The sequence below is a fragment of the Colletotrichum chrysophilum genome (genome assembly GCF_026319265.1).
Source record: "Colletotrichum chrysophilum strain AFK26 chromosome Unknown scaffold_232, whole genome shotgun sequence".
Lineage (NCBI taxonomy): Eukaryota > Fungi > Ascomycota > Sordariomycetes > Glomerellales > Glomerellaceae > Colletotrichum > Colletotrichum chrysophilum.
In genome coordinates this window covers 1-22,483 of record NW_026517519.1, presented here as the reverse complement: position 1 = coordinate 22,483, position 22,483 = coordinate 1, and the positions used below count along the sequence as shown (strand labels likewise).

The window sequence follows — 22,483 nt, the reverse complement described above, 5'->3', positions numbered from 1 at the left end:
GCTCAACCTCCCGTCTTTCCTCCGCTTCTTGTGTGTTGATTTCGAGGACCACGCCCAGCAACCGCAGTCTTGTGGTGTGCCTTAGACAGCAACGGTTGCATGGTACAATACCACTCAACCTACGTTAGGTACCTACCTTAGGTCTGGGTCCGTGCTATGGGGCCCTCTCGGAGTGTAGGTACCTGGAAACCTAGGCACTCTACCTACCTCAAGTAGGTGAGGTACATGTAGACCGTAAGGTATCGTAGGCACAAGGTAAGGTAGGTGGTGTAGCATCGACCGGGCTGCAAACCAATGAGGTCGCGACGGCTTCGTACCTAATTGGCCATTTTGTTGGCTTCCCTCGCTGCCTTAGCTAATCAAAAACTGCCTAAGGTACCTGTTCGTAATCAGTTGTTGAGTCTTTCAAAGCTTTTCGCAGCCTTTTCTTTCCTCCATCTTGCACACCTGCACCTGCACCTGCACCTGCACCTGGAAATTGAACATTCCTTCTGCGAATCCACGTCGCGCCAAGGCACTATCACTATGACTCGTCCGCGGCCCATCCAGAAGTTTGCTTCTGCCGTATCGCAATGCTCTGCCGAGGTCGGTTCCCCGCTCCATCGTAGACAGCCCACATCTCTACTTACCTCATCCCTAAATAAAGCCTTGATGCTGACGTGAGCAGACCACGCTGTACGGCAAATGCATTGTCGCCGACTACAATTCCGTGCATAAGGACAAGTGTGTCAAGGAATTCCTCAGATTGAAAGACTGTTATATTGTACATCGCTACCAACCCACAGCTAGTTACGGTGGCTCAAATCACATCACTAACAGTTGCAGGCTGCGGCTCGTACAGCTAGATAGTCATCGACACTACCCTTACGAATGTAATATTCTGTAAAAGTCTCAATTTGATGTTGCACCTTTCTATTCTGGTCTTATAAGGCCAAGGCGCTTGTTTGCCTGCGCATGTGTCTTCCGCCCAGCGCTTTTTACCCCATGGCTATCTCCACGCCTTCAGCCATCGCAACTTCACAACTCAAGCAAGCGGAGCAGGAAGGTCGCATGCTGCACCTCCTGCTCCTCCTCCGCAATAATTCCTTTTCGCCCCACGCCAGAGGTCTCACCCTCCACCTGCGTGACTTCATGCTTGTCCATGGGTCTGCGCAGCGCCTTCTCAATAGTCTTGCCTTGCGTCTGGAATACCTCCTCGAGTCCAATCTTATCGGGGTCGCTGATAATCTTGTACTCCATCTTGATATCATCGGTTGGCTGCAGTTGTGCCTTCTTCCGGAGGCGCTGAACGCGATTGATGATCTCTCGAGCGATTCCCTCGTGCGCGAGTTCCACGTAGAGCTCGGCGTCAAGGATCGTGAGTACATCGTTGTCTGAGTTCGTCTCCAGGTTCTTGGAAGCCTCACCCTCCCTCAGACCACGCCTCACTACAAGATCGCCGTCCTCCAGACGAATTCCGTCGACCAGGATCTCCTTCTTCTCCGAGTACTCTTTGACAGCATCGCTGCTGAGAGTCGGCAGCGCCTTCTTCACCCGCGCCATATCCTTCTTGAGCTTCTTACCTAGAACAGGCCAGTCCGCCGTCACGCTGTATTGAACGTTGTATTTGGCCTCGTCAGAAGAAAGAACCAGATCTCTCACGTTCATCTCTTCCTTAATGTAGGATGAGAGAGACTCCAAGTCCTTGAGGTATTGGGGATCGCGGTGAATAACAACAAGTGTCTTCAGGGGCGTTTTCAGACCAATGGCTCTCCTCTCACGAGAGACACGGACCAAATCAATGACTCTCTGCATTCTGCCCACTCTGCGCTCGACCTCCTCGTCGAAAAGTTCCTGACGCACATCCGGGAATGGCAGAAAGTGAATGCTACGCGGGTCCTCTGCGTCCGCCTCTCCGGGAATGTACGGCCTCAGCTTTTGGTAGATGGTATCGGTGATAAAGGGTGTGAAAGGGGCAAGACCTCGGCAAAGCGTGAAAAGTACTTCAAATAGGGTGTTGAGGGCATGCTTGGTGTCTTCCACTCCATTCTCACCCTTGAGACGTCTTCTGTTGAGCTTGATGTACCAGTTGGTCGTGTTGTCAATGAGGCCAAGAAGTCGAGGGACAACGGTATACAAGCGGTACGCTACATGTAAGTCAAAGTGTCAGTGAAGTTTAACAGCTTCGGATGTATGGATTGAACATACCCTTCATCTCGTCGTTAACAAATTGGAGCAGACTCTGACAACTGGCCAAGATCCACCGGTCCATCACATTGTCATTGCTTGACTGCGTCTCTGGACTCCAGACATAGTCAACGCCCTCGACCTTCTTGAGCAAGGACACTTGCCCCTCAAAAAATTTGTAGCTGTTCCAGAGCGGCAACAACACTTTCTGCACAATCTCCTTGACCCCGGACTCCTTGAAGCGCAAGGGCTCGGCGCGGACGACTGGCGAGTTGATCAGATAAAGGCGAAGAGCATCCGATCCGTACTTGTCCATGACCAGGTCTGGTGCTGGATAGTTCTTGAGACGCTTCGACATCTTCTTGCCATCCTCAGCGAGAACGATGCCGTTGACAACGCAGTTTTGGAAGGGGATCTTTCCAAAAAGATGTGTGCCGAGAACCAGGAGAGTGTAGAACCAGCCTCTTGTCTGATCCAGGCCCTCCGCAATGAAATCACCAGGGAAAGATGCGTTGAACTTGTCGACATTCTCGAAGGGATAATGTTGGCTGGCGTAAGGCATGCTGCCAGATTCGAACCAACAATCGAAGACTTCCTCCACGCGCCTCAACTGTCCCTTGCCCATTTTACTGGGGATGGTGATGTGGTCAATGTTGTCACGATGAAGATCCGACAGGTCCCCATCGTAGCCACTCAGCTCCTTCAATTCTTGCACGCTGCCAATACAGACGCGCTCCTCCATGTCGTCGCTTACCCACAAGGGAATGGGAGTGCCCCAGTACCGGTTTCTCGACACGTTCCAGTCGCGGGCGTTTTCAATCCAGCTGGCGAACCGGCGTTCCTTCACAAAAGAGGGGACCCAGTGGGATCCTTTGATGTTTTCAAGCATCTGTGGAATAATTTCTGGAATGCGAACGAACCACGAAGGTACAGCTCGGTAGATGAGAGGGGTGTCGGAACGGTAGCACATGGGATACGAGTGCTTGAGGGAAGAATCGACGACAAGTCTTCCAGTACCCTTTAAATACTTGATGATGTGTTTATCGGCCTCCTTGACATGCATTCCTGCAAAATCAGAAATTCGCGGGCCGAAGTGACCCTTGTCGTCAATAGGGTCTGGCGGCGGTCTGTTTTCAGTGATGATACCAGCAGCGAGGGCAACGTTGTAATCGTCCTCACCAAAAGCCGGGGCCTGGTGAACGATACCAGTACCGCTGTCGTCAGTAACGTATTCGGCGTTCAAGACCCTGAAGGCGACGTCCTTGTACTCTTCGTAAAAGTAGTTGAAAGGGGGCTCATACTGCCAGCCAAGCATTTCCTTGCCTCTGATCTTCTCGAGAACCTTGTACTTGGCTTTCTTGGGGTCCTTATACAAAGTAGTTAAGAGCTTCTCGAGAATGATGTATTTCTTGCCGGATTTCTCGTCCTGGATTTTGATGTACTCAAATTCAGGGTGGGTAGCAAGACCAAGATGTGACGGCAGTGTCCAAGGTGTGGTTGTCCATGCCAGGAGATGAGTCTCAGGGTCATCGCGGAGAGGAAAGGAGACGACAACGGCAGGATCAGTGACATCTTGATAGTTCTGGTTGGCCTCGAAGTTGCTCAGAGCTGTGGTGAGAGCGGTAGAGTAGGGCATGACACGATGACCTTGGTAGACAGCTCCCTTATCGAATAATTGCTTGAACACCCACCACTCCGACTCCATGAAGGTGGGGTCCATGGTCTTATAGTCGTTGTCGAAATCAATCCAGCGTCCGAGTCTCTCGATGGTGTGCCGCCATTCCTGACTGTAACGCATGACGATAGATCTGCATTCAGCATTGTAGTTTTTCAGACCAAGCTTCATGACAGCGGCCTTTCCGGAAATTCCCAGCTTCTTGTCAATTTCGTGCTCAATGGGCAGGCCGTGGGTATCCCAGCCGAAGCGTCTTTCGACATGGAAGCCCTTCATTGACCAGTATCTCGGGATGATGTCTTTGATGGTGGAGGCCAACAGATGACCGTAGTGAGGCAGACCAGTGGCAAAGGGGGGGCCATCGTAGAATGTGTAGAGAGGTTTTCCCTGGGTCAATTCGAGCTATGAAGCAGAGTTGAGATGTTAGTAGGTGAAGGGAATAGTGCGGCGCTTATAGTTTTCTGGAAAGCGAGACAACTCTCAGAGATGAACAAATCAAGGCTTACCTGACGCTCAAATGCCTTGATCTCGCGCCATTTCTTGATGATCTCGACCTCTTCCTTGGGAAAGTCGATAGACATGTTGGCGGAATCGAAGCGGTGCGTAACGCAACTAGTGCGCAGCGTGGTTGTGAGGGATGCAAACACGAGAGTTGCGCGCCAAGGATGGCCAGCGAGGGTCCGATTCGATGGCTTGTCACAAGAAAGTGAAATGAAGCCCAAGCCCGTATCTTGTAGAAAATGTTGTGGTTGTAAGCAGGCAAGGCAGCGGCAGAGGAGTCTTTGCGGGTGAGTCAAGACCGACGGCTTGTCGAGGAGAGGTTGTGGCTCTCAATGCACGCTGATTTGGAGGGGTCTTTTTTGGTGGGCGATGTGAGTCAGTGGGGTAATTTTTTTCCAAATGATTTCAGTCGAGCGCGGGGCAGCCAGTTTTCCAAATAGGACCTTCCCCTCCTTCCCGGCCTAATTAAGGTGCCTAGGTGCCTAGGTAGATACCGTCGCTGATGGTTGGTACTTTGGGCCTGCCTGGGCCCGTAATTTTCTGTCTCCCGAGTCGAAGGGGTGTCTTACCTAAGCCTGCGCAAGGTGCCTTACATAGTAGGGAGGTACCTAGTATACTTAGGTGCCATGTGCCCCAGCTAGCAGCCTACCTAGTGCAGATGATGCCGCACACTGCTGGCAAGGTAGCACGAGCACGGTAGGTGCCCAGATAAACGGATAGGCGCCTTCGATACCAGGTCACCAAGCAACGCCTTCTCCGGCTGGCAAGGCCTGATCATCAACATAAACAACCCAACGTCGACCTGCCGCCACGCTCATTTTCGCCAATCCCCTCCCCGCGATACTATCCTCGACGGTTCACAATTCCCTCGCCCCCGTGCAACCGTGTCGTTTATCCCGTTGCCAGGGAATTTCCTACAATCAACATCAACAGCCCTCTTCCGACTGGTATTCAGCTCATCTCTCCTGCAATCTTCGTCAACGACACTGAAGCGTACCTAAAAGTCCAGCCCAGTCCGCACACTCGACTCAGACCCGATAAAATACCTCAAAACCACCCATAAAAACTGCGAGTCCCGCAAAATATACTCGGTTCTCTCCATTCTCGTCCGCCATGTCCTTCCTATTTGGCAGGGCCAGAACGAGGCCGGCCGTGGACCTGCCCAAACAAGCCAGGGACCATGTGACGAAGCTGGAAGGACCAAATGGCTCTGTAAAGGTCAGCCATCATTATAGTTGCCGCGCATCGCCTCTGGACCATCAAAGTACTGACCTATCCTCTCGTCAGGCCGAAGAGCTTGCCAGAGTCCTGAACCAGATGAAGTTCATTTTGCAAGGTACTCAAGGTTGGTCTCCATACCTCGTCTACCTTGGACCATGGCAACTAATGTCGAATCAGAGGCTGATAGCAGCCCCGAACAGATATATCAACTCGTTACTGGCTTGATTGAGGAGGATCTCCTCTACTTACTTGCCGTAAATCTCTGGCGCTTACCGTTCGAATCCCGCAAAGATACCCAGGTTATCTTCTCCTACGTCTTCCGTTTCCGCCCACCCACCGCCTCGCCTAAGAGCGACCCCCTCGCTCTGTCCTACGTTGTCAACAACCGCCCGCAAGTTTTGCTGGAACTTTGTCGAGGGTACGAGCACAAGGAGAGCGCAACGCCTGCCGGTTCCGTTCTCCGAGAAGTCCTCAAATCAGAAGCTGCCGCCGCCATAATCTTGTACGATGACAATGAAGAATCTGGATCTAGCAATAAAGGTATCAATTTGATTGACCGAGATCGCCGTCAAAGCGGCGACGGCGTCTTTTGGAGGTTTTTTGACTGGATCGACAAGAGCTCTTTCGAAGTCGCTGCGGATGCCTTCACCACGTTTAGAGTAAGGCGACCCGACCCTCTTGCTACAGCAAACCTTGAGCTGCGGGTACGATTTCTGACCTTCTGCTCTATCTTTAGGAACTTCTCACGAAACACAAGGAGCTTGTCCCGAGGTACTTGTCGGTCAACTTCGACCTCTTCTTCGACAAGTACAATAACATACTTGTACAATCCAACAGTTATGTCACCAAGCGACAGTCCATCAAATTACTCGGCGAGATCTTGCTGGACCGCTCAAACTATAGCGTTATGACCGCCTACGTTGATCGCGGAGAGCATCTGAAGATTTGCATGAATCTATTGAGAGACGACCGCAAGATGGTCCAGTATGAGGGCTTCCACGTCTTCAAGGTCTTCGTTGCCAACCCTCATAAGTCAATTGCGGTCCAGAAGATACTGCTTATGAATAGGGAAAAGCTACTCACATTCTTGTCCCACTTTCTGGAAGACCGGACCGACGATGAACAGTTCATTGATGAAAGGGAGTTCCTCATCAAGCAGATCAGGAATATGCCGCCAAGCCCAGTGCCGCCTCAGAGGCATGGCATGTCTGGCGGCACTTGACTGGTTCGAATCAGAGGAAAAGGAAAAAACTATGTGGGAAGTGACAATCCCAATTTGAACATGTCGCTGAAAGGGGTTTCGGATATAATTGAACCGGAGGTCTCAGAAGCTCAAGCTTTCATAGCGACATCGATTGAATGTGCATTCGCGTCTGGCGTTCATGGTAGGACAGTTCCTCAAGGATCGCGTTGTCCAGCAAGCTGATCCTCAATTTCGGCATGCCGATATTGTGACCCCGGATGGATTGGAAAGTCTCCATGCCGATCGTCCTTTCCACGGCAACCTCGATCTACGTATCCTTGATGATCCACTGTTGTGCCTTTTCCTTATATTCCTCACGCCACCTGCTCAACGGAGGCCGGCCATGGACGATGTCCCCAACGCCCCAAAGCATCCTCTTACGATCCAGGTCTTCCGTCACCTCATTGTCCGGGCAAATAATATAAAATAAGCCCAACTCCATTTTCTGTTCCAAATACTCAGCTACTTGCTCAGGACTCCAGGCGGCGGCTGGCTTTTCTCTGCCGGAGCCAGCACCGGCGAGGCCAGTGAAAGTCCAACCTGGCACGAGGAGGTGCGCTGTCGTAGCGGTGTTTCTAAGATCAAATGACAAATGTTCGGCGACGGACTTGACAGCCGCCTTGCTGGCATTATATGCCGGGTTTCCTGGTGGATTCGTGATGCCTTGCTTTGAGCCTGTAATGACCACGGCCGACTGGGAAGATTGTCCATTGCCCACCAAAGGCAAAAGGGTGTTGATGCCGTTAACAATACCGTACAGGTTTGTGTCGATGATGCGATGGAAGCTGTCTAGATCCTGCCAGCTTGATTTGCCGCCAATGCCAGCGTTGAGAACTAACAAGTCGATTCGGCCTTCAAAGAGGTCAGCTCCAGTGGCATTGTCGCGCAGTGGCGTGTCTCGAAAGGGTGAGCGGTGAGTGAGAAGAAAAGAACTGACCACCAAGGATGCTGTTGACTTCAATCTTCAACCTCTCCCAGTCCTGCAAGATGCTGACGTCCATCTCGAATAGTTTCACTGAGCCCCTCAGTGTGGATTTAGCCTCATCGAGAAGCCTTATATCACGGTCAACTATGATCACTGTCATTTGTCGGTCGAGACATCTTTGGGCAATTGCCAGGCCAATGCCTGAGGCGCCACCCGTAATAACTGCGGTATTCGAGGAGGCAAAGACGGACGCCATCATAAAACAATCTTTCGGTCAGCTTTCTGCTCTGTGTCTTGGGTACGCTCACAAATCAAGACGTCGGCATACACACGGAGTAGGTAGGTTTCTGGAAACGCAGAACAGGTAGATGGAATCGCACGCCCTCACCGCCACCGTCCCCATCCCGTTTGCGGGGAAGGCTACGGAGTTTAGCATCATTATCGCCGCCATCAGCCATCACAGACTGCCGAGGCACATAAACAGAGCCAATCAGCTTTACTTCACGAACAGAAAACCCTGTGTGGGCGTCAGCGTCAATAATCGGCCCCCAACAACGATGTATCGGGATTGAGGAGCTTCAAGATCCAGCTGATAGCACATTAATGAGAGCCTGACCCTTAATACGCGTCTTTCCCCCGATCCATGCCTACTAGAAAAGAAAAAGCAAAACAGAAAACCACTCATCACCTTTAACTGATGGGTACCCACGCGGCGCAATGTTCGGCAGCATCAGCGAGAGGCCTGAGTCGGCTGCTTCGCCAGCATCACACTAACACTCTCTCGCGCGTTCGAGGAGGTCCATACACTTTCCTTTCCGCCCCGCCGCCAGTCGTCGCCGGTTGCATCTTCTCCGCCTCCTCTTGTCGCCTCCCCCATGATTACCTCCAAATCTCGTTTCTGGGAGCTGATCCAGTTTCTCACAAAGTTTGCTGGATCTTGGCTCATGGATGTGAAAAACGAGTGTTTCGCCTTCGAGCTGGCAATCGCCGAGACCAGTGTCGCCAACTGCTCATCCAAAGTAGCCACATTCTTCAGAGCACTGGCATAGGCTGGATTAGCCACAAAAGGCACCAGCTTGGATCGAAGGGGTTCCTCAATAGCGACCCGTACGTCATAAACCGTGGGCTGAGGATCCTGATGGAACGTCTCATCCACTCGAACCGTGTACGGTAGACTAATTGGGGGAAGAGGTCGTAGGTGAGGCTGGATGTAGTCGTTCAGGTTTGGAATCATGCCCACGTCATTGCCATTGATAATCTGGGCGAATAAGTCAGCGGAGAGAGAAGACAATAGAGGAATCAGCTGCGTTACTTTTCTTAGGAGGTCATCGCAGCGAAAGTTACGTTTCTCCTCGTCTTCTTGCAAGCCCATCATCTTGATATACTCCCACACAGCTAGAACAGCCTCTTGTCTGGACGCCTCGGTCATATCCACAACTTCAGCCAGCTCGGGGCTTAGAAAGTATCGTTCTGGGTCCTCCAAGCGATGCAAATTGACAGTGATGTTCATGTTCTCGTCCCCACTCCTTTTGAAGGTAAACTCGTCGAAGTCTGAGACGTTCGTAGCATTCTGTGCAGACTGCCTCTTCCATTCAACAGTCTGATCGGATGCCGCTCGTGAGCGGCTTCGATCAAACTCAACGTTGAGAGCCTTAAAGAAGCGCGAGAATCGACACTTCTGCGGCACCGGGGCTGAGCTTTGACGTCTTGAGCTGGGGGCGTCATCCTCGTCCATTCGATCTTCGTTCTGGGCAACATCCTCAACAGATTCGTCCTGGTCATCGTCAAGCAAACGAGCTTCAATCTTGACGCGATAGGAAGGCTCAGCACTTGGTGTGAAATCGAAGCTGTCGACGCTAAGTCCGCTGCCTTGCCATGCCTGGTCTTCGACGGTGTTGCTAATCCAGACTCGCAGGGTTTTATGCCGCTAGGGATCGTCAAATTTAGCAACGGAAGTGGGCAATAAAATCGCGGGTATAGACATCGAAGAAACCATCATGCTAGACGACTGACCTTTGCATTGCGACCAACAGCCTCGACGATGTCAAGGCGTTTGCGTGTCATAGTCGCATCGAGGCGGCGCTCGAAGTCGCGCAATTCCTTGTATCTCTGGGCGACCTCAGAATCTGTGATGCAGTCCTCGACGCCGTCTGGCAACGTTTTATCGGTAGGCTTTCGACTGCGACGTTTTGCTAGCTCGCTCGTAAGGGCCTGACCCGGGGCATGGTGTTGCGCTATAGTCGCCTGGTTGATGGCTGCTTGTTGGTGATGTCCTGGAGGCATGATCGGCCCTTGAGAATGCGTGTCAGCCAACTGGAGCTTGTTGCAACACGGGGGGGGGGGGAAGGGCACGATTCGGGACGTAAGGCAGGTGGAAGTCCTTCTCGACAGAAGGAACTAAAGGAAGGGACGGGCGTACCGATGCCGCCTCTCCGTTGATTTGGGGCGGTATGTGGAGCCCGCTGGGGAACTTGCGGTGCGCCAGCATGGGCAGCATACTGACGGTATTGAGGCTGCATTTCGACAGTGAAGGTTTTCGACGCGCGCTGGGAGTTCAAAAACACGGTGGGAAACCCCCAACAAGAAACCCGAGTTATTGGATTCAGAAATGATGACCGTGACGATGTACCAAGCTGGGCAAGAGGTCGCGTCGTTTGTTGCTTCAGGGCGCGTGTGCAAAGGCAAATGGCTGAGCGGCACAAGCGCAGGATGAAAGTGCTGCCTATGTTGATTGGTCCATTAAAATGGGCCATGGGGCAGATCCACCTGAAGGGTTCGGCGCATTTGATTCGCAGAAATGGGAGCAGACTACCGATAGCATCACAGGACATGCGAGATGATATCCCACTCTCTTCCACAATGCATGTCAAAGATCCACAGGCGTTTCAGAGACACATTGATCTTCTAGATTCACTATAATGCCATGAAAACATGATCAGGATCGAAAGCATACATCATCTGGACTCGCCGTCCCTTAGGGCTTGATTTGGCCTTGCTCAATGATTCCTATGAAAACCTCCTAAACTCCCTATAAGAAGACAACCTCCCTTGTTCATGAATGCTTCCGCCCGCGAAGGAAATCGCAAAAACCCTTATATAATAGGCCAAGTCGTCCAAGAGTGCATAGCCGACGGGACGCCACGCTACAGAATGCTTACTTCCAATCCCACTCTCATCATTAAGAAGTCTTGGGCCTCCTCTGCATGCACCTCGTTAAGGGCACCACATCTCCCTCCTGTGAAGGCCCTTATCATACCCTCAGGCATCAAAATTGTGCCCCTAGCCCATTTTTAGATTGCCGCTTGCTGAATCGGTTTCGTTTGGTCGAAGAAGAGTCTTCCAAGCTCGCTTGACTTTTGCTCAGATGGTTTCGGCCGGATCGGTCGCTGACGCTGAAGCTATCGGGGTATGCTCCTCGTCCACCCAGCGTACTTGCCGGACTCGATACTGCTGACGACATGTCCGCAAAACCATTGTCACCAGCATAGCTACCAACAAGGTTTTGAGAAGCCGCCAACTCCCTGGCTCTTTCCAATGACTCGATCCAGTCCTCGGCTGTAGAACCATTGTCGGGGGAGCTGGTGCTGCCCTTCGGCTCCTCAAACGTGTAATGGACGCCGCCCTGTCGAAATTTAGATGAGCGGCGATACTTTTTGCCTAGAATACTTACCGCATCGACGCACCAAACTGTTTGCCCTTTGACGTCAAGTTGGGTTCTCCATGAGCTTTCGGGCGACAAGAGCGATATCTCCTGCTTTGCACGCTTCTCGTCCCCGCCAGCCGGAGCCAGCAGTATTCGACCACTTGATGTGACCATGACTAATCTTTGTCTCTTCTTCGTTGTGCTGCCGCCGAAAAACCTCGACAGCTTCTTGTGTCCATCATGCTCACCTCCTTTGCCATGACCCCCATTGGGCAGTGGGCTTGACACGACCATCAAGTCGCCCAACTTGAGAATTCTCTCATTGTTCCGTGTCAAGATAGGGGACCATTCGATATCCAGCTGAGTTGGAGGAGGTAGCTCGGTTATAATCCTGGCTGGACGACAACCACCATTCGCAGTAGAGCTCTGAGCCGGCGGCTGTGATGTTCTAGGAGGGGCAACAGGATTCGGACTGCCGGCCGCACCATTAAGCTGAATCAAATTCGGTTCCTGTGGCGCGGGGTTATAAGGTCGCAGTCGCGGAGCTTTGGTTCTCCACAGTCCCTTGCCGAACTGTTGACCGTCAAAGAATTCGTGGTTCTTGATATGCTCCACTGTAAGACGCCGGGCTGGGTCAAGCACCAAGCACCTTTCCACCAAGTCCCGTGCTGCCGGGGGAAATCCACTGGGGAAATCGTACTCGAGATTAACAATCTTCTGGAATGTGAGGTATTCCGTGCCCGCCTTGAACGGTGGCCTGCCGGCCAGCAGCTGGTATACTATGCATCCGAAAGCCCAGAGATCGCTCGCCTTGCAAGCATTTTTGCTCGTCAAAAGTTCAGGGCTCACATACTCGGCGGTTCCTACGAACGATGCTGCCCGGCCATCATCCTCGATGTCGCCACGGCTGCTTTCAGGAAGACCCCTTGCTCCCTCACCTGCGATCTGTGACTCTCTGGGATCCTTTAGCAGTTTGGCTGTCCCAAAATCGGTGATCTTGACATGCATGTGGTCATCCAAGAGAACGTTTTCGGGCTTCAAGTCTCGGTGAATAACCCCTCTTGAGTGCATGTAGTCAATTGCATCCAATATCTGCGCACCGTAAAAACGTGTGCACTCCACATCGAATGTGCCCGTCTTTTTGAGAACACCGAGGAGCTCGCCACCGTTGCAGAGATCGAGGACATAGTACAGTGATGCTTCGTCTTGAAATGTGTAGTAAAGGCGCACAATGCCTGGGTGTTCCGTGAGGCGGTTCAGGGTGTTCTTCTCGATGTTGACATACTTGATCTTCTTTTCCTTGATGATATGCTTCTTTTCCAGAACTTTGATGGCATACTCTTTGAGCGTCTGTCGATCAGTGGCTAAATAGACCGTACTGTACGAGCCTTCGCCGAGCACTCGACCAAAACTGAAGTCCCTAACTCCTTTTTTGACGTGTCGAATGACTGTCTTCCCATTCGCGTCCGTCTCTCTCCTGACGCCAATGGCAGCACCGCGGTCTTTCCATTCCTCGCTGCTGGTAGGGAGTGGCATGTCGGGGCCGTACGGATCTCGTGAAGGCTGAGAAGCTGTAGTCGCTGAGACGTATCCACCCCCCATGCCTTTGGAGCTCCTCCTCGGCGGCAGTGGTCCAGAACCAGGAGGCAGTTGAGATTGGCGAGGGTTTGTAGACCTGTGGCTTGGCTCTCTTGTAGGTATTGATGATGGGTAGCCAGGGCCGTTACCAGAATCCTGTCTTGCTAGAAGGCCATACACGGAAGATCGTGATCGTTCGTTCTGTGACGCAGTTTGGTGCTGCAACAAGCGTCCATCCTCAGACGCGGTGGGAGGATGCGCGTACACGCCGGACATTGGGCGGCCAGTTGGGGATGCCGAGCTGCCTGGGGCTCTCTCGGGGTCTGGGTATGACGATACAGGTTGACGGTAGACTTCAGCTCGCATGGCAGCGCTAGGGCTCGTTCGGTGCGATTCGGCGTGTGCGGGCATAGCATCCGGGGCAGCGCCGAGTTGTTCGGGAGACTGAATGTGGGATACGGGGGACAGAAGGCTATCTGAGATCGGGATCGAAGCATGCGAGGCGATGGGTTGTTGTTTCGTGCCATGCCGGGCAGTGGAGGGTGCTGAATGAGCATCGGGTTGGTCAACGGTTGGAGACAGGGCGCCTCCATCTGACAGGTTGTTCGGAGACGAATCGTCTGGATTGGCTATTCGTAATCCTCCGAGGGCCCTCGACAGACTGAGGTCCCCATTCATGGTTCGTGTGTGTGTGTGTGTGGGCAGACGGCGGGAAGGGAGGGTGTCAGGAATGGGAAAGGAGAGGATGGGCGGAGGCAGTACAGGTAGAGAAAGGATGAAGGAGAAAGCAGGAGTAACGAATGGCTCCGCCGATTGCCTCGTGCAATGGCCGAGATGAAGTCAGGTTTGGAAGGTACGCGGCGCGGCACGATTAAACGGGATAGGAGAGAAGTGGTCGTTGGTCGTTGGTCGGGAGGGCAATCGACCACATCTGATTCGGGTCTGTTCTGCGGTCGGTCGGTCGGTCGTGTCAGACAATTAGAACGCCGCCAGGAAGGTAGGTAGGTAGGTACTATGCCTGAGGTATGTTTAAGTGGTTCGCAAGGCAAGGTAAGGTAGGCACCTCCCAAGAGCACCTGACCTTCCATTGCCTTACTACCTAGGTAGGTTGGGTAAGGAAGGTAAGGTACCTACAGGCACCTCACCTTAGACGACTCGCGCGTGGTGCCTGTCGGAAAACAGGCACCTAACCTGTCCCGTCGGAAGTGACCTGGGTTGCTGGGAGAAGAAGCCCCCCAAATGTGTGCACTGGCGCAAGCCCAGGACAAGCAAGGCAAAGCAGGCAGGGCAATGTGGAAGAACCTATGAGCACTTCACCCAGCATACGGATACAGTACTTCGTTTCAATCCCAACCATTGAGGGCCAGGTCAAGATGCCACCAACATGACAAATTTCTAGTTTGTAAGATGACAACCAGCAACGAATAAGAGAAGGGGATTTGGTTCCTTGCGTCATCCAACGTGGGCGAAGCTAACCTGGAAGAAATCGAACAGCAGTGCGTAAGGGAAGGCGCAGTGAATACGTGCGATCTCCCCGCAATAGAGAGCCTCGTGCTTTCTTCACGAGCAGCATGAGCCTTCTCGCCCAGGACACCGCACTCATGTGCAACACTTGCTTTCCAAGGTTGACCGCTCAAATGTGTACCAAACAAGCACACCATTTCGTCATCACCTACGCCGAAATGTTGCGCCTCGAACCAACTGTCATCCGCCTGACGCTATGCGAGGTGAACGATCTGCACCGGCGATCGAAAGCCCAGCAGCAGCTTCATCCTCTAGCTAGACATGATCTAGGAGCCCTTTCTGTGCCACTACGGCAACCTCAATATTCAACCCCGTACTCTAACTGCATGGACTTGCCTAGATTGTTATATTCATCGATTCCGACTGGAACAGCTTCGCCAGAAGTTCTAGTAGAAGACACTAGCGACGACATAGACGGCGCAAACGGCCAAGGCTTTGATCCTCTGTCAAGGACTGAGGGCGTCGAGAGCAGCCCTCGCAGTGGTTGGCATTCCAACATGGCAAGCGCTTGCGACGGGCCATCGAACTCGTTGAACACGATGCCTCGACCGTCTGTGCCATTTCCTTCAATTGGTCAAGCTTCGTCATCTCTTGTACAATCCATGAGTGTCTGATCACCATTGTAATGCTCGACTTCTAAGTGAGGCTGACACTATCAGCAGCAACCGCAACCTGCGGCCTTACGCGGGGTCGGCCCTAGGGAGCCAAGTCGTGTCTACGCTTCACATTCATCTCCAGTCACAATGCGCATGGGCTTTGGGGGGCATAGAGACGTTCATGGAAGCCCTAGGCTCATTGTATATAACGATTCGGTCACTGCGATGATCCAGTCCCAGGCTCGTCACCTTCCGGAAGCTCGGCACCAGAGTCGGCTGCATGAATCATGTACGGCACCAAGCGGAAGATATTTGTTCCAGGGGCCAGCTACTACCGCGCTGGGTCGCCATCGACGTCGTGCGAGGGCGGCCAGTCCATCCGACACGGGCATTCCAGGACTTGTTAGGCTTTACGGCGGTATGGAGAACCCTGGGGAACTGGCACCGTATGATGCCGCAACGCGCTGGCACTGGGCAGGACAACGCAGAGGGTGAATCAACAGACGTACTGACCTGTCTCTGGCTTGGCGGGTGATTACACATGCCCATATCGTGCTCGACTACGGTTTGGAAGCATTATATTGTCGGTGGCGGGAAGGTGACGAATGGGGAGTCCCACGCGGTGACCCTGATAGAAGAAGACTGCCGACTCAGTCTATCAGGCTCATTAATACAAGAGTAGTTGACAAGAGTGAATACGTCGATTTGCTAGAAGAGAGTGTACATTTCTGGAAGGGTGATTCCGATACTTTGATTTTCCAACAGGTGTGGCTCAAGAGCCGGTAGTAGAGTGGGTGTGCGGCAACGGAATCGGATTGTTGGTAGCCTGAGCGACAACCAGGTGACTCTGACGGCACGGGGGAGTCTCCCGCTTTCCGGACGCCCGTCCAGTGATCAGGATCACGTGACGGCTGTAAGCATTGTGAGAGTGCTTCTGGCAACTGGTGCCTGAGGCAACAAGGTGCGAGGAGAAGAGTCAGTACACTGCGTAGGCTTTGGGAGGTGATCGCGTGCAGGTTAGACAGTACCCAGTACCGAGGACCTATGTATGCATAAGATGTGCATTCATGTACGGATAACGCGGTAGGGGGTTGCATAACTGTTATCCAGACGTCATCCGCCCTAAAGTCAGCAAGCCCGCTTCTTCATCGTCCGTACCGCAACAGATACCAGTATGCCGATTTGCTCGTATGATCTGACTAGCTATTCGCGACCGGGTTGTTTGCTCTGCGGGTGTGGGTTTTGCATGCAAGTGTTTGGGCGTAATGCAGTTAATTCCCCAGTTATCCAGGTCGCCGGCCAGCAAATGGCCGGCCAGTATCCGTACTGGACAAGGCACGACACGACGGCTGCAGCTGTAGCAACTGCGGTCACCAGCCTGCCCGATTTGGCAAAGGCCCAAAGGTAGAAATCAACATGGACCCGAGCTCAAGGAGCCACAGCAAGAGGCCGTACTGTGGTACATATGCGGTACGTACACGTCAAGTGGACTGCAAGGTGGAAGCTCATTCGCGGCGGATATATACCTACATTCGGGACAGCTCAGATATCGCACGTTACAACGCTGACAGGCGCTAGCATATAGAAAGAGAGAGAACATCGGATGATGGTCTCGCTACCGCAGTATGCCAGTAGTCCTGGTGACACACAAGGTAGTCATTCAGCAGGGACAAGTTCACACGGGGTCCCGGAGATGGTTTCTGCTGCGAGTGGCAGCGATCCGCAACCAAGATCCTTGCGTCTCAAGTCGTGGCAAACGATACGTACCTACCCTACTCCGCTGTGGCTCGCCTTCTCACAAGAGCGAGGACTCTCTCCTCCATGTCTCTCCGCAGCGGCTGCGCCAGCGCCAGCACGAGAGCTGCGACAATGCGACTCGCGACGGGGAGCTGGGGTGTAAAGACTGTCAAGGCGACGTTCCCTTGTCTACCGCACTCCAACCTTTTTTTTTGCCGGCCCTGTTCAGTCTCTGTTCGTCTTGTCCTGTCCTCTCGTTTTCTTTCCGTCTGTCAATTGGCCTGGCCATACTGCAAAATACAAAAGGATAGCTCTGTCTACACCTACCTACCTACACCCTCGGCTTTACCTCAACCTCTACCTCAACCTCTACCTTTCACCCCTTTCCCAGCCACTACAAATTCATCCACCCATCTGGTGTTGAGTCTCGTCTCGTCTCCCATCGTCTCTTTCTGACAGCGTCGCTCTTGCAACCTAAGTTCTTCCCTCTCTATTCACTGATGTACCCCATACGCTAGCTTGGTCAACCCTGCTTTATCTGCTACCGTCATTGAGCCCATCACCAAACGGCCATTCTATTCTGCCTTACACTATCACCGTCAGGTTGCTGCCGTCTTTTCAAACCACCTCTTACCACCAACCTACCATTGCGAGCTGCTACTCATCGCTCCGATCTCGAATGGTCCTGTCTCATCTCGGCCTTCTCTCGCCTCGGACTCCTTCGACCATCCGCCAAGTACCTTGTGGCCCTGCACCACAGCACCATATCATTCACGCCCATCCGCTATCGCCGCCAGCTGCAACCCATTTCTGGGGTGTCATCTTGCAACTACTAACCTGTCTTGATGCGTAGAAGAGATATCTAAAACAGACAATTGAACTTACCTTCCACAGGTCTAACAACGTAGCAATGTCATCTTTCGGCCGATCCTTCTCAACTGCCTCGCCAGTCATGGCCCTACCACCGCAGCCCGCCCATCGAGCCAGCTTCAGCATGGAGTCTTACGCTTCCCCGGCAGCCTCTTTCGATCAATCTGTCGCCTTACAACGCTGCGCTCACCCGGCGGCGGTACCCTCCGGAAACCTCAAGGTCGCAGGTCGCAAACGCTCTCGCGATGAGGCCGCCCCCAATCTTATTACAGACGAGCCCGAGCCTCACGCCGAACACAAAGAGGCTGAGGATGAGTGGGAGTACGGCCCAGGCATGGTGCTCATCAAGAAGGGAAGCTACGTCGCCGACGCAAGCAGTCAGTCAGGCACCTGGGTCGAAGAGAGGGCGGCGGAAGACGAGGCTCGTAAGGCCAGGGAAGCCATCACGCGTCTGCACGAACAACAACAGCGCCCTTCTCTGCGCAGCAATAAATCTCAACGACTCACGCAGAACAACGTGCATGGTTTCGGCGCGGCCAGCCAACCAGTTCCTGCATCAACAGCAGGATCTCTTCCCTTGCAACAAGCTTCTCAGCCCATAGTCGACCACTTTACCTTGCATCTCGGCGTTGGCTGGAGACGCATCAGCGAAGATCAGCACATCCAGGCTGCTGCTCGTGGATGGGCCCGTTACATTGAGAACCATTACCCAGTCTCGTCGGCTGTCATTCGACTCGAAAGCAAAGGGCTACAATCATATCTAGTGGAAGCCGTCGAGGGCTTTTTTCTCTTTTCCGAGGATCTTCGACAAGGTCGGTTTGTCAGTGCAGACGCCGAGGGTGCACTAAGAAACTTGAAGTGCTCACCTCCCGCATTCGATGGCCCAGAGACTCTCGCGGCGACTGAGTCCCCAGCTAGCGAATCACCCTCTACCACGCTTGCAGCAGAGGCAGACATCCAAATGGAGATGTGCTAAAGCGCAATCATTGTGCAGTACAGCGCGGTTCATTTGTTTGTTACCTGGGATCACAACACGATAATGGCAGGCTTTGGGGAGGGGGGGGCGCATCATCATTATTCTTGCGTATGGGCTTGCTTGATGGGATTGGGTTCGATGGTAGGGCGCTTGCACGCACCCGTCAAGACTCTGTTGCTCCATACAGTAGAGGAGGAACTGAGTCCAGGCGTTTCATTCTGACAATGTAGAAAAACTGGTTCTGGCGTATCAGTCAAATTAGTTTCTTTGTTGCACTTGACCTTGCTCATCGGCGGGCTATGAATCCGTGGCCAACCCCGGTCGCAATTGATTATTATCTTACTACACTCGACTACAAATCCGATTGACGTGTGCAGCGTTTTGACCTGATGGCGATGATGATGATGCCCGTCCAGCTGAGAGGTGCTTGACGTGCGCGAGACACACGACACCAACGCTGGACTGTCCTCGACGCTCGTGGCGTGGAGTTTGAGTTCAGACTTGTTAGTCGTACCATAAGGAGGCATGGGCAATATGGAGTACTGAACGGGCATTTGCCCAAGATTGTCTCGGAGCGAGTAATGTGGACTAACACCCCGGGTAACACACCGTGACTCGAATTAAGCACCATTGCCAAGGAAGATAGTGAGTATGGGCAGTGCATGAATGAAGCTGGGCTCGTCTGAAGCTGAGGTATAATATGTAGCAAGGTATAGAAATAGAAAAGGACTTAGCAACCCTAATAGATATAGCTTAGGGTGTAAATATAGAGATACTATACTTAGTATTAGGGAATATAGAGGTTTTAAAAAAAAGTAAACTCTTTTTTATTATAATAGTTTTAATTATTAGGTTATATAAATTTTAAGAAGTAGTATAAAGGTATTCTCTTTTTATTAACTTTATACTAAAGAGTTTAAAGCCTTTATATGCTTTATTAATACTTAATACTAAGTAATATGCTATTAAGAAACCTTTAATAAGAAGAAAGCTTAAGCTATATTATATAATATATAATAAAATAAGTAGTATGATATATATTATTATACTATAATTAGTTACTATTTATTAGTACTTTAATATTATATATATATATTTATATTCTAAAGACCTTATATATAAAGTATATTTTAAATTAATTAAAAAAAGAAAAGGAGGTTTTTATAATTAGAATTAGATTAATACTTAAATATTTATTTAATATATAAGCTTATTAAATATATATTACTATATTATATATACATTATAAGAACTTTACTTTAGCTAATATTTTCTATTTATTAAATAATATATTAATAAGCTAATTTTATATAATATAGTAATATATACGTAATCAGCTTATATATTCTACATATATATAACTATATATATATTAGTTTAATTTTAACTATTAAGTTAAGTTTATAGTTATGATATAGCTTATTATAAAAAAGACTATAGTAGAATTTACTTCATATATGAATATAATCTTATTATCTTAGAAATACTATATAAGTATACTCTCTACTAATTAAAAAAATAGTAACGTTATTTATATAATAAGCTTTATTAAATATAAAAGCTATAAAGTCTTTATATTATTATACTATTTATGTAATATTTTGTACTATATTATATAGTCTTAATAGCTTTATTATTATTAGCTAGACTCTTAATATTAAATTTACTTCTTTTAATATATTAACATTTTAGTTTTAAACTACTTTAGCTATTTTAAAGAAGTTTATAAAGTATTTATTAGTAGTTATTCATATTATTATTATTAGTAATTTTAACTATTAGTCTATTTTCATATTAATTTTAAAGCTATATAACTTTAGTATATTATTTTTATTTGCTATTTTAAATAAGTTATTTAAATTAAATTAAAACAAAATCTTTTTTTAGTATAAAGAAAGTTACTATATTTAAAGCCTTTACTTTTATTAAGTTTAATATTATAAATTAAGTTATATAGTATATTACTAATTAGCTTATATAAAATTATAATAAGTAGGAATAATATTATAGTTACTATAACGTGGTTGATAAGCGAGTCGATCAGACAAGCGAGTCGATCACCTTAGCAAAATTATAGTAGGCTGGAAGGGAAAATCCCCTAAGAAATTGTTGTAAATCTTAACAATTTCTTAGCAGATTTCCGCTTCCACCCTACTATAATTTTGCTAAGGTGATCGACTCGCTTATCAACCACGTTATATTAAAATATAATAAATAGGTTTAAAGCCGTATTTAAATAGTTAACTTATTTTATTATAGTTATAAAACCTTTTTTAGCCATAATAGTATAAAGTTATATTATTAAGTTTATTTCTTTAAGTATAAGTTTAAGCTATTATAGAGCTCTTATTATATTATAAATAACGCTTTTATAAATAATATTATACATAATACTTTTATTAGTATATTTTAGTATTTAATTACTTATCTATTTACCTTTTCCTATATAACTAAAAATAAATTAAGTTAAATATTAATAACTAGTTATACTAAGATTTATTTATTTACTTCATTATAATTAAATATAAGTTAAATACTACTATTATATTTAAAATATTAAGAAAAAGAGTATAAAGTAAACTATAATATTTACTTATATATATTAACTAGACTAGTAACATATAACTTTATTATATAATTAACTTTTTATTAACTTATATTTTAAATTATCTTTCCTCTTTTCTTTTTACTTTAAAATATATCTTACTGAGTATAATAATTAAAGTTATTATAGTATATTTCTTTTCATGTTATTATTTATATAATTAAATATTTATAAATACTAAGAGTTATTATATTTTCATGTAATATAAGCTTATTTATAACTCTATATTATATATATATATTGCGCTTTAAAATATTCTTATATTTATATTAATTAAAAGTATTATTAAAGTATAAAAGTTCGTTAACTATAAGTATGATTAAACTTAATATTAAAAATTTTATTATTATATTTACTTTAAATATTAAACTTCAAATATCAATTAAGCTATAATTAATTGACTTAGGATAATATATTTTATATTATATCTATTGAATTATTTTAATATAAGAGGATAAATAAAAATAAAATAGAATTTAATTTTATATTAGTAGTTTACTTAACCTATATAAGTAAGTATTGTAGTAGAATTTAATTTTAGTTCTTAAAGTAATAAATTTATTATTTATCAAGTTACTATATGAAAACTCTATTAATTACTTAGCTTATATATTTAAAAAATTTAAATAAAGAGTTAAAAAATGAAGTTTATAATTATAATGTAGTCTCTTTATAAAAAGACCATAGTAAAATTTACCTTATATATAAAAGAGTTAAAAAATAAAATAGTATATTAAGACTAATATTGAAGAGACTTAAATAAATAATAAGCTATTTATATTTTAACTTACATAGAGAGTAAGCAGAGAAAGTTAAAGAAATACAAAATATAATCTAATGTAAGAATATAATAACATATACTATAGAAATATAATATAAAATATAATACACGTATTATATTGTATTTTATATAATTTATTAAATATATATATTGTATTTAAAATACAAAATATACGTATTATATTTTGTATTTTATATTGTATTTTTGTATTTAAATAGGATCTATTAGATTTAATAGAATATATTTATATTTAACTAGATTTGACTATGTTTAAAAAGTTTAATTATATCAATTATATCAATTATATCAATTATACTAATTATACTAATTATACTAATCATACTAATTATACTAATTATACTAATTATACTAATTATACTAATTATACTAATTATACTAATTATACTAATTATACTAATTATACTTATTATAGTAATTATAC

The 22,483-nt window shown here is 47.7% G+C and overlaps 6 protein-coding genes across 6 annotated transcripts; 2 read left to right on the top strand and 4 right to left on the bottom strand.

Annotated features, from left to right (window-relative positions):
- Window positions 1–1,017: 1,017 nt before the first annotated feature.
- Window positions 1,018–4,422, bottom strand: IRS1 (Isoleucine--tRNA ligase, cytoplasmic; the record flags this gene model as incomplete). Its single annotated transcript, XM_053186065.1, has 3 exons — window positions 1,018–2,126; window positions 2,188–4,243; window positions 4,348–4,422. 3 exons carry the CDS (start codon window positions 4,420–4,422, stop codon window positions 1,018–1,020), a joined length of 3,240 nt encoding a protein of 1,079 aa, XP_053029987.1.
- Window positions 4,423–5,455: 1,033 nt separating this feature from the next.
- On the top strand, window positions 5,456–6,785 carry COL26b_013465 (uncharacterized protein; the record flags this gene model as incomplete). The annotated part of the gene is made up of 4 exons (XM_053186064.1): window positions 5,456–5,560; window positions 5,630–5,687; window positions 5,741–6,222; window positions 6,300–6,785. 4 exons carry the CDS (start codon window positions 5,456–5,458, stop codon window positions 6,783–6,785), a joined length of 1,131 nt encoding a protein of 376 aa, XP_053029986.1.
- Window positions 6,786–7,074: 289 nt separating this feature from the next.
- On the bottom strand, window positions 7,075–7,807 carry COL26b_013464 (uncharacterized protein; the record flags this gene model as incomplete). Its single annotated transcript, XM_053186063.1, has 2 exons — window positions 7,075–7,658; window positions 7,744–7,807. The coding sequence occupies 2 exons, from the start codon at window positions 7,805–7,807 to the stop codon at window positions 7,075–7,077; spliced, it is 648 nt and encodes a 215-aa protein (XP_053029985.1).
- Window positions 7,808–8,461: 654 nt separating this feature from the next.
- Window positions 8,462–10,014, bottom strand: COL26b_013463 (uncharacterized protein; the record flags this gene model as incomplete). The annotated part of the gene is made up of 2 exons (XM_053186062.1): window positions 8,462–9,658; window positions 9,745–10,014. The coding sequence occupies 2 exons, from the start codon at window positions 10,012–10,014 to the stop codon at window positions 8,462–8,464; spliced, it is 1,467 nt and encodes a 488-aa protein (XP_053029984.1).
- Window positions 10,015–11,693: 1,679 nt separating this feature from the next.
- COL26b_013462 (uncharacterized protein) lies at window positions 11,694–12,910 on the bottom strand (the record flags this gene model as incomplete). Its single annotated transcript, XM_053186061.1, has 2 exons — window positions 11,694–11,812; window positions 11,860–12,910. The coding sequence occupies 2 exons, from the start codon at window positions 12,908–12,910 to the stop codon at window positions 11,694–11,696; spliced, it is 1,170 nt and encodes a 389-aa protein (XP_053029983.1).
- A 4,851-nt stretch (window positions 12,911–17,761) lies between these two features.
- COL26b_013461 (uncharacterized protein) lies at window positions 17,762–18,655 on the top strand (the record flags this gene model as incomplete). Its single annotated transcript, XM_053186060.1, has 1 exon — window positions 17,762–18,655. The coding sequence occupies one exon, from the start codon at window positions 17,762–17,764 to the stop codon at window positions 18,653–18,655; it is 894 nt and encodes a 297-aa protein (XP_053029982.1).
- Between the last annotated feature and the right edge of the window lie 3,828 nt (window positions 18,656–22,483).